The sequence below is a fragment of the Gigantopelta aegis genome, chromosome 1 (assembly GCF_016097555.1).
Source record: "Gigantopelta aegis isolate Gae_Host chromosome 1, Gae_host_genome, whole genome shotgun sequence".
In the NCBI taxonomy this organism is placed as follows: Eukaryota; Metazoa; Mollusca; class Gastropoda; order Neomphalida; family Peltospiridae; genus Gigantopelta; species Gigantopelta aegis.
This window is the reverse complement of record NC_054699.1, coordinates 39,592,414-39,603,126: the sequence shown is the minus strand read 5'-3', so window position 1 is coordinate 39,603,126 and position 10,713 is coordinate 39,592,414. Positions and strand designations below refer to the sequence as shown.

The window sequence follows — 10,713 nt, the reverse complement described above, 5'->3', positions numbered from 1 at the left end:
ATAATGTACAATGTGTATGTATGACTTCAGAATCTATAATACATTATGGAAAACTTAAATTAATCATGTTAACTGTTTTACTGTGCATCAGCATTCCTATGCATGTAAATATGTATATTGATAATATAGTGTACAGTAATTTGAAATAACTATAACGTGACCGTTACATAAGATGCTCATTATTTTTGATAGAAAAGAAAATACATGTACAAACTAAGCACTACATAAAACGGTGTTTCGAGCATGAATAATGTCGCTACGTACTGTTTCAGTCCTACTTTTGTTCTACGTTTTCCTACTTTTATCCTACATTTTCTATATTTTCATTCCTAATTGTGTCCAACTTTTTCAAAAGGGTGTGCTGGACAGCCTGATTTTATAAAGAAGGGATGGGGCACCCAAACGTAAACAGCCCTAATATATCTTGTCAGAACGGAGACGGGCCAATATGTCAGTATACATAACTGGAGGGCCAAAGATGTGGTCCCCACCAACCCACCCTCTGGCTACGCCAGTTGTGAATTTAATTTTTAATTTTTTTTTTCGTGTATGGCTTTGGTTTCATAAATAGGGCAAGTGCCGTATATCGGTTGATTCAAGCAGTGCAGCTATGTAAGAATACACCCCCATAAATATCGCAATCCCACAATCTAAAACACTGCCTGCATAATTTTGGCACAGGTGACTGTATCCTGCTATAGTTTTGTAACCTTTCGTGCATAAAATTTTGGTACACTGATAGCATTCCCGCAGGCCTTGTATTTTAATGTTACCGCTCACGTCCCTCCCTTTTGTTTTTTTTAAACAAAACATTTAACGCAACCCGACCAAAAATAAAGACGCCACGGTTTTAAACGGGTCGAGGCCGGGTCGTCGCCGCGCATTCTATTCTCTTGTTCCTCGGCATATCGAGATTTCATTAATATAAAAGTCGAACAACAACAACAACAACAACAATTAAGATGAAAAAGAAGAAGAAAAAAGAAACAAACAAGACATTTTAATTTATCAGTTCTAACAAGAAAAACGAGCATAGGATGTTTTAAATGTTCTTTTGGTTCGACGTTCACTTACGGGTTCTTGTGCTTCGATAAAATTTACTGAAGTAAAAATCGTTTCGTCGATTTAAATCACGTTGTCATCGTAAATGTACCCTGTAGTGAAATACTTGAATGTCTCCTCTTGTTGGCTTTTTTATTTAAACAACGATATTTGTAAATAAATTAAGGCAAAAACGTAATCGGCAGATTGGTTGATTTTGCTATCGACCTATGCGAATTGGCAGCCATTATTGAAAGTTTGTCTAACCTTGCATCACGTGTCACGGGGGGCGTGGTTAATTCGTCATACGGAGGGGTCAATTGTGTCGAAGTAATTTTGGTCACGTGACTTTTTATTAAGACGGGTTTTTGGTGTGTCTTCACGATAGACGATCGAAATGCTGATATCCGATTGGTTGAATTGGAGAGAAACCCAGGAGATGCCGTCTAAATTTATAAAAAGAATACATTTCATATACCCGCTTTTGGGTGCGGTAGGGCGTAGGCGGTTTCGACCGGTAGAATGCCCGTTATGAGGCCTCCCTCCCCCGGCACTTCCGCCCCATGGAAATCCGGACCAGCTAAATTGGGCTGACCCGCTTGTTCGACCGCTAACTGGATTAATGTTTAATGTTATTTGGTAACTGGTTGGGATGGGTCTCCGGGGGAAAAAATACCCAACCCAGTCATAAGAATGAGTTCACCGATGGATTTGATCCTCAGGCGACCACTCTACCCACTGACCAAAAAAAAAAAAAAAAAAAAAAAAAAAAAAACCCAACACCCCACCCCCCCAAAAAAAACCCCCACAAAACCCCCCACAGAAAAGACAACAAAAAACCCCCACCCCACAACAACAAAACAAAACAACAACAAACAAATAAAAACAAACCCACACAAAACAAATAACAATACCAAAACAGCAACAACAATAAACCAACGACAATAACGACAATAACGACAACAAATAAGACAACAAAAACAACAATTAATTCATTAAACTCAAAATTACTCAACAGATTTCTAGCTTATTAGGCTATGAAGTTTACTTTAGGACACTACCAAAAATGCGGGGCGGAACGTAGGTCAGTGGTACAGCGCTCGCCTGATGCGTGATCGATCTAGGATCGATTCCCGTCGGTGGGCCTATTGGGCTATTTCTCGATCCAGCCAGTGCCCCACAACTGGTATATCAAAGGCCGTGGTATGTGCTATCCTCTCTGTGGGATGGTGCATATAAAAGAACCCTAGCTGCTAATCGCAAAGAGTAGCCCATGAAGTGACGACAACAGGTTTCCTCTCAATATCTGTGTGGTCCTTAAAGGCATATTGTCACAGACCACTGACCTATTTAATGGTCTAACAAATAATTACCTGAACAAAAATAATTTGATTTCTCTCTAAATGTACTTTATTCAACCATCTTCATAACCACTATACTCCATTTATTAATGACATTTTTTTAAAATAATTGAATTGGTCCATAATTCAAAAACTAAAACTGCTGAGAGGGATGACATGGATTTTACTCCATCATGGTTCAGTTAAGGTGATGCAATAGCTAGATTTGGTTTCCAACAATTGATGTAATTTTTATTTATTATCCATTTTTAGAGAAATAAGTTCCTTAAATCTGTGACAGTATGCCTTTAACCATATGTCCGACGCCATATAACCATAAATAAAATGTGAGTGCGTCGTTAAGTAAAACATTTCGTTCCTTCTACCAGACATGATGAATAGTAGTTGCAAATTTAACATTAATAAATATAATATTTATAAACAAGAAACATTCTTAGAAACTGCTAAAAACACTTCATTTTATTTTATCTTATTTTCGTGCTGATATCCAATTACGGTTCAAGCACGCTGCCCTGGGCACACCCCATAGCTATCTGGGCTATCTGTCCAGAACAGTGAGTTAGTGGTTAGTGAGAGAGAAGTGGGTGTAATGGTCTTACACCTACACATCGAGTCGTTAAAACTCGCTCTGTCGTAGAGAGGAAACTCGCTTCATTTTTATATTAGTAGTAAGGGATATTTTATATACACCATCCCACAGACAGGATAGCGCAAAATACCACGGTCTTTGATATACCAGTCGTGGCGCACTGGCTGGAACGAGAAATAGCCCAATGGGCCTACCGACGGCACTCTGGGGCCAATCGCTCGCCACGGTCTAGACTCCCCCCCTAAAATAATTTGTGCACACGTGCCTGGATCTCTTGGACACGACTGGTTCTCTCAACTCTGTACACACTTGTAAATATTAAAGAAGAAACCGGCTTTACTAAGTAATCTTTCGTACCCAGAAGATTTTAATAATATGATTAAACATAATGATGTAAATTCTTTAAAGAGACAGACCCTAGTTTGAACCCGTTGAAATGAACACTAAGTTTAGTTAAAGGGACAGACCCTAGTTTGAACCCGTTGAAATGAACACTAAGTTTAGTGAATCAACAATCATGTAACACATTTGGATAAAGTTACAATTGAGACAAACATGAGTCTGTGACTTTGAATTGGTGAAATACCCTCTAAAAATAGACTAAAACTCGACTCCATAACTGATACTTCTCAGACGCACGTGCGTTTTTAAAAATATGAGAAATGTATTTTGTGATATTAAAAACACTAGGATGACCAAAAACACTTCGAATGTACGAGAATTTATAATTAAAGCCATAAAATCTAAGTAAAGTATGATTTCAGTATCAAAAACGGCTATAACATTAACACAAAATATGCCTTAGTGTTTAAAAACTAGGGCATGTCCCTTTAAATGGTGCATAAAATTATACTCAAAACACAGTTGTCGCTTCCATAAATACTTAATATATTAATTATAATTAATAATATAATAATTATGATAAATATAGCAGGCGTGGATTCAGGTGAGGTGTGTGTGTATGGGAGGAGGGTGGGGTATGTACACCCTGGTCTCGACGAAAAAAAGTATCTCCCCTTCTTTTAAAGTACATTCACCACTAATACACATTTTAAGTAGTTGAAATAGTTTGAGTAGTTACATGTAGATCCCATTCTGCATTAGATTTTGGATTCGGCCCTGTATCGTTATATATACCGGCCTTGGTGGCATCGTGCTTAGGCCATCGGTCTACAGGCTGGTAGGTACTGGGTTCGGATCCCAGTCGAGGCATGGGATGTTTAATCCAGATACCGACTCCAAACCCTGAGTGAGTGCTCCGCAAGGCTCAATGGGTAGGTGTAAACCACTTGCACCGACCAGTGATCCATAACTGGTTCAACAAAGGCCATGGTTTGTGCTCTCCTGCCTGTGGGAAGCGCAAATAAAAGATCCCTTGCTGCCTGTCGTAAAAGAGTAGCCTATGTGACGACAGCGGGTTTCCTCTAAAAAACAGTGTCAGAATGACCATATGTTTGACGTCCAATAGCCGATGATAAGATAAAAAAAACATCAATGTGCTCTAGTGGCGTCGTTAAATAAAACAAACTTTACTTTTTTGTATCGTTATATAGGGTACCCAAATTGCGATATATAACGATACCAAATCACAGGATTCTTTTTTATTGAAGGGGGGAACCCACACTATGTATGTATAGGGGGGGGGGGGGGACCCAATGAATCCCCCTCTAAGCCGCTGTGCAATATTTCTGTTAATACTAATCCATTATCTTATACTCATCATGGATAAATACATTTGTTTTGTTGGTTTTTTTGTTTTTTATCACATGGCACATTTGTGAAGGGGTGCGGTTGGGGTGGGGGGTCTTCAACCAAAACGTAATATTTTAGGGGTCTAGGATTACACCAATGACAAAACGGTCATCAGTTTTCGTCACTGTACACACATCATGCCTCGTCAGCAACTCTTTTCATTTCTGTATAATCCATTCGAAATGTGTGCCAGTCTTCCTTTACAGTGACGTCATTTCCACCTATTCTGTCGTAGAAACAAATGGCCAGTTTGTTCCAGGATAAACATGACCACACGATGTTGCGACATCCCTTTCCCATCCTGTCTGTGGGGTGATGCATTAAAAAGATCCCTTGCTACTAATGGAAAAATTAAGTGGCTTTTCTCTCTACCAAATTACCAAATGTTTGACATCCAATAGCTGATGATTAATAGATCAATGTGCTCTAGTGGTGTCGTTAAACAAAACAAACAAACTTCCCTTTGCAAGACCGATTTGAAATTTAAAAATATTTTGTTTTTAAAGTTCAGTCCTATTAAAGGGACATTCCTGAGTTTGCTGCACTTTTTAAGATGTTATCGACTAACAGAGACTTTTTAATGATTGTAATTACATATCAAATATACTTTTCTGTATAAAATATTAGTGGCTGTATATTAAAGGTGTTTCTGATCGTTCTAATATTTGTACTAGGTTAAATTTTATCTTATTTCCTAAAATATATTTTTTTTCGTACGTACGAAATTATTTGAAGAGAAAACCCAGTTTGGGCTTCTTACAAATATTAAGACGACCAGAGACACATTGAATATACAGACACTGACATTCTAAACAAGAAAATATATTTAATATGTAAGTTTAATCGTAGAAATATTTTATTTGTCGGAAACATCTTACAATGCAGCAAACTCGGGAATGTCCCTTTAAGAGAAACATCTTACAATGCAGCAAACTCGGGAATGTCCCTTTAAGAGAAACATCTTACAATGCAGCAAACTCGGGAATGTCCCTTTAAGAGAAACATCTTACAACGCAGCAAACTCGGGAATGTCCCTTTAAGAGAAACATCTTACAACGCAGCAAACTCGGGAATGTCCTTTTAAGAGAAACATCTTACAACGCAGCAAACTCGGGAATGTCCCTTTAAGAGAAACATCTTACAATGCAGCAAACTCAGTTATGTTCCCTTTAAGAGAAACATCTTACAATGCAGCAAACTCAGGAATGTTCCTTTAAGAGAAACATCTTACAATGCAGCAAACTCAGGAATGTCCCTTTAAGAGAAACATCTTACAATGCAGCAAATTCGGGAATGTCCCTTTAAGAGAAAAATCTTACAATGCAGCAAACTCGGGAATGTCCCTTTAAAACCACACACTCTCCTGTTTAAGGCGGGACGTAGCCCAGTGATACAGCGCTCGCTGGACGCGCGGTCGGTCTGGGATCGATCCCCGTCGGTGGGCCCAATGTCGGATTGTGGATATAAAAGACCCCTTGCTAATATTGAAAAAAAAAAAAACCCCACCAGGTTTCCTCTCTAAGACTATATGTCAAAATTACCAAATATTTGACATTCAATAGGCGATGATTAATACATCAATGTGCTCTAGTGGTGTCGTTAAACAAATAAACAAAAGAAATTTTCTAAAGATCTGCTAGTAAATATTTATTTTTGTTGTTTTAATTGTGTAAGGGCATATAGTAAAGACGTAATGTTTACATTTGAAAAACAACAATAGTAAATAGATATTTCCTAACTAGAATTCGCCATTAAGCAATTTTGATATTGCACCTTCATGCAGTTCGCTGGCCACACGCAGGGCTCAAACTTGACGACGGCACTGACCGTCGTTTAGATATAAATTACCGTAGGTCAGGACCATCATTGACGGCACTTTTGTCCTGTTGGTAAAGCTCCTCAACGATGACAAAATGAATACACCTGAGTAAATTATCTGCCCGTATATAATATTAGTACCTACAGCAAAATAACATTTCAATCATGTTCATTTGCTGCAAAAGTCTATTTAAATATATATATATATATATATATATATATATATATATATATATGATTAAAATTCCTGTCGTTGGGCTGTTTCACCCATGGCAATTTTTACAAAAATCTGTGGGGAAACAAATTCTCAAGTTCGATCCCTGCACACGGTACGTCCTGTCCTGGACGGAGGAGCCGGCATAGGCCGAGACATGCGCCCATGACAGGCGTGCGCTACAACAGCTTTCTCTGAATGTGCACATTAAGTCCTTAGACCTGACCCGACCTGGCACGGTACGTCTTTAGTCCGTCCGTAGTTAGGACGTTACGTTTTCCGTGATGGTGGTGTCGAATTCCATATCCTCCACAGACTCAGTCTGAGTATCAGTGTTGCATGAGGCAATCTGTACTTCGATGCACGGTTCGTCTTTTTCATACTGTAGGATGGGATTGACGTTCTCGATGAGAGACTCCCGAGGAGCAACATTACGTGAGGCAGTTTGTGATTTTGATCTTGATTCGTACAATAATGTTTTCCACTCATAGAGTGCGTCCTTCTTAAGTATGCAGTAAAATAGAAAAATGAACACTCCTTGTAGCGTGTTGAAGATCACAAACAGGTAGTAGAAGAAGATGCTGGCCTTGCCAACAGCAAATATGGCGAACATGTAGGAGAGACCCAGAAGGACGACTAAAAGAACGGCTCCGTGCAGACGAGTGTATAGTTTCGTCTTACTAGACTTGATTAGTGCATTTCGACCGGAAACACGAAATAACACGTGTAGAACAAGAACAAACATAATACAGTTCAACAACAGAATCATGGTCACAGGCGCCAGAAAGGCAATATAGAACGCTGGATTCGTTAACCAGCAGATTTTTGAACTAATGAGTCCGTAGTTGGTGACTCCAGAACCGAGGGTTATGACAACGGTGACGAGTGGTAACCCCCATCCAAAACACATGCACTTGAGCAGGAGATGTCGAGTCTCTGTCATGAAGACCACGACCAGTGAGAAATACATGTTCACTGCTTCCACCGCCATCCACGACATCGCTGACAGCAGGGAATAGTGCATCAGCACGGCAACGACTGTGCACGCTGTGTGATTCTTAAAAGTGTATTCCTGCATACCAGCAATGAAAACTAAGTTTGTCACAAACAGAGCCGCACAAAGGTTCATTAATATCTTTGGTGGGAAATCCTGGCGGAGTTTACGGAATATGACGTAGGTCAATATGGTCAAAAGAAGCGCCGCCAGGGACGCGACACACCCGAAGTACGAAATAGCAGACAGTGCAATCTTGTCGGTTTGGGAAAATGCAAAGTGATCTGGATGTATATCCATTAACAGGGCAAAATGTGTGAGATGATGACATTCGCACCTGGTATACCGGCTCTCCATCTTGACTACAACACATCCCACTGACGACCATCCCCATGTGTCATCCACTTCATTGTACGACCAGTACACGCACTGTGGGTTTCGGCTGTTCCTTAGAATATGTACAAAGGAAATTAGAACTGGATCTTTAAGATGCTTAATCTCAGTAGTGTGCACACTGGCGCCAATGACCTCACTGTTCACTATTGTGGAGACGTTCAGATTGAAGTTTTGTTCCGAAGACTTAAGATCAAAGAACAGTATATCATCCTTGTATGCAGTAAATGCAACCCTGCTAAAGTTTTCTCGAGACTGCCCATCCATGGATTGAAACAAGCTTTCAGGAAGGACTATTGTGTTAGACTGGTATGGGTCAATACCTCTTACGTCACCTGTTCGTAGAACATCCAACCTGTTACTATGCAATGACGCCTTGGCCATTTTCGTCATCAGAACCGCTGTAGGATGTTTAGAGTCGTACTTGACAGCAGCTGCTACGAGCGATTCACCTATAAATATAAATTTACCATTCTCCATGGAAACGTTAAGGAGAATACAGTCTATAGCTTTAACTAAACGTCCAAACGTTTCGTGCTTGCTTTCTAACTCGTTGAGTGCAACCTGCTTGAATGTCAGCAACGAATTAACTGCAGAGATAGCGTCTTTAGCCCCGGATGCCTCTACGGATGGCAGCATAAGCAGTTCCTCGACAATGTCCACTGCACGGTCAATAGTGTTAGCACCATAGCTGCTCGCAGGCTTTGCAGTGCTGTTCAACGTGTCTTTTAAATAACTGACTCTTTCATTTGTGATGGGCTCATCTTGCACGGGCTCAAGTCCCTTTGCCACACAGCGACTGTCGTCTGGTTCCAGCCAATAAGGAGATCCTGCAATCGATTCATTGCACATTCTTGTTTTTCGTTCAGTTAAATTATTAGAAAAAGCCAGTGTACAGTTTTGTTCCCTCGATTCTCCCATACGCGTGGCCTTCCAGATGCCATCTCTCTGACAAAGTTTAACTGCAGTAGTTATATCTAACTTGCTGGCGTTTATGTTAAACTTCGCAAGCCTAGCATGACGAATCGATTGCTGTATACTTGCTTTCAAGATGAACCTCAGATCATTGGACGACTTCAAGTGAACACTAGTGGTGTTGACCTCGTAGCTATATTCATAGACACTGGACAAATTCCGCTGTACAGAAACTCGAATGACGTGGTTTCTTATAGTTGCGCCTATATACTTTTCAATTGCCTTATGTTCAATCTTACTATAATTGATTGTTCTTGGGAAAGATAGGTAAAACGTGATATTATGTGTCAAATATTCATTACTTGTGTTCTTACAAAAGTCGCCCCGGCAACAGAAAATGCACTCCAGAGCATCATAGTTTGCAGACGTACATCTATTTTTATTTTTCACCATTCCAAGCAGGCACAGATCGTAGTCATCGCAGCCATGTATGACGTGCAACTGGCCGTGTTCTTTGATGCGTCTGATGGAGGTCATACATGCCATCATTTGTGATGGACACTGATACACCTTGACACAGTCAGAATTCGAATTTAAACCGCAAAACGTCTTCCTGCAGTCGAATGTGCCATCATAGTAATCATGTGCATCTGCACATTTCGTACCATCACTGGAGCTACACTTACTGCCACAACCTTCATTGCTATTATTTTTGGCGCATGAGCAATACTTCCATTTATCTCCCATTAATACCGCCACACTATTTGTTGTAGGAAGCGTAGCGAATGCATGGTGTTCCACACTTTCTATACGGTTTGACGTCAAGTTAATTAAATCAATACTTGCCAAGTTCTGGAAGTAACCCACCTTGATGGTTGCTATTTTGTTGTCCTGCAGCAACAGTTTTTTCAGGTGAAATAAATTTTGGAAAGCCTGTGGATGAATGTCATTAATCTGATTACCTTTGAGGTTTAATACTTCTAATTGTTCCAAATTTCTAAAATCATCTTTACGTAACCTCTCAATACCGCAGTTTTCCAGTAGAAGTTCTCTGCAGTCCTTTGGAATAGATCTAGGTATCCGTACGATTGCTGACGGCTTATTGTTGCAGTTCATAACTCCACTGTCACATATACAATTTGGGTCACATACGTATGTACTGGACGACAGCTTGAGAAAAAGAGCAAACGTAACCCAGAATCCAATATGCATCTTAAGCAAGAGTCCTGCGTATATCTTCGTTTGGCATGACGTCAGAAACCGAGTAAACGCGGCTCAACGTTTGACGTCACATGTAAACGCGGAAGTAAAAGTTGACATGTTTTTTGCGCTGTTTGTTTTGAAGAATCTAAAGAGATGGCATCTTCTTCTTCTCTTGTACAACTGTTTGAAGTAAGGATACACCATGATGTACAATATTTTGTGGTTACTATTTTGTATTTCTTAGAAATAAAAATAGAAAACCCCACCCAGACAAACTAAAATATAGTATGAGGCCTATATAGTTTTACTTCATTTTGCATTACATTACTAATCATATGCAATTTTTAAAAGGGCACCTCCAGTATTGAGCATCGTTAAAATGACGCTTATAGCAAGGGCTGCGGAGCAGGGGGCCGCAGAGGTTATGGCACAC

The 10,713-nt window shown here is 39.8% G+C and overlaps 1 protein-coding gene across 1 annotated transcript; it reads right to left on the bottom strand.

Annotated features, from left to right (window-relative positions):
• Positions 1-6,370: 6,370 nt before the first annotated feature.
• Positions 6,371-10,312, bottom strand: LOC121374899 (adhesion G-protein coupled receptor G2-like). Its single transcript, XM_041502027.1, has one exon. It carries the CDS (start codon positions 10,287-10,289, stop codon positions 7,038-7,040), a length of 3,252 nt encoding a protein of 1,083 aa, XP_041357961.1. The 5' UTR covers positions 10,290-10,312; the 3' UTR covers positions 6,371-7,037.
• Between the last annotated feature and the right edge of the window lie 401 nt (positions 10,313-10,713).

What these genes read in the sequence shown, in the direction of transcription:
- LOC121374899 (XM_041502027.1), bottom strand. Translation starts at nt 10,289, where the DNA reads ATGCATATTGGATTCTGGGTTACGTTTGCTCTTTTTCTCAAGCTGTCG.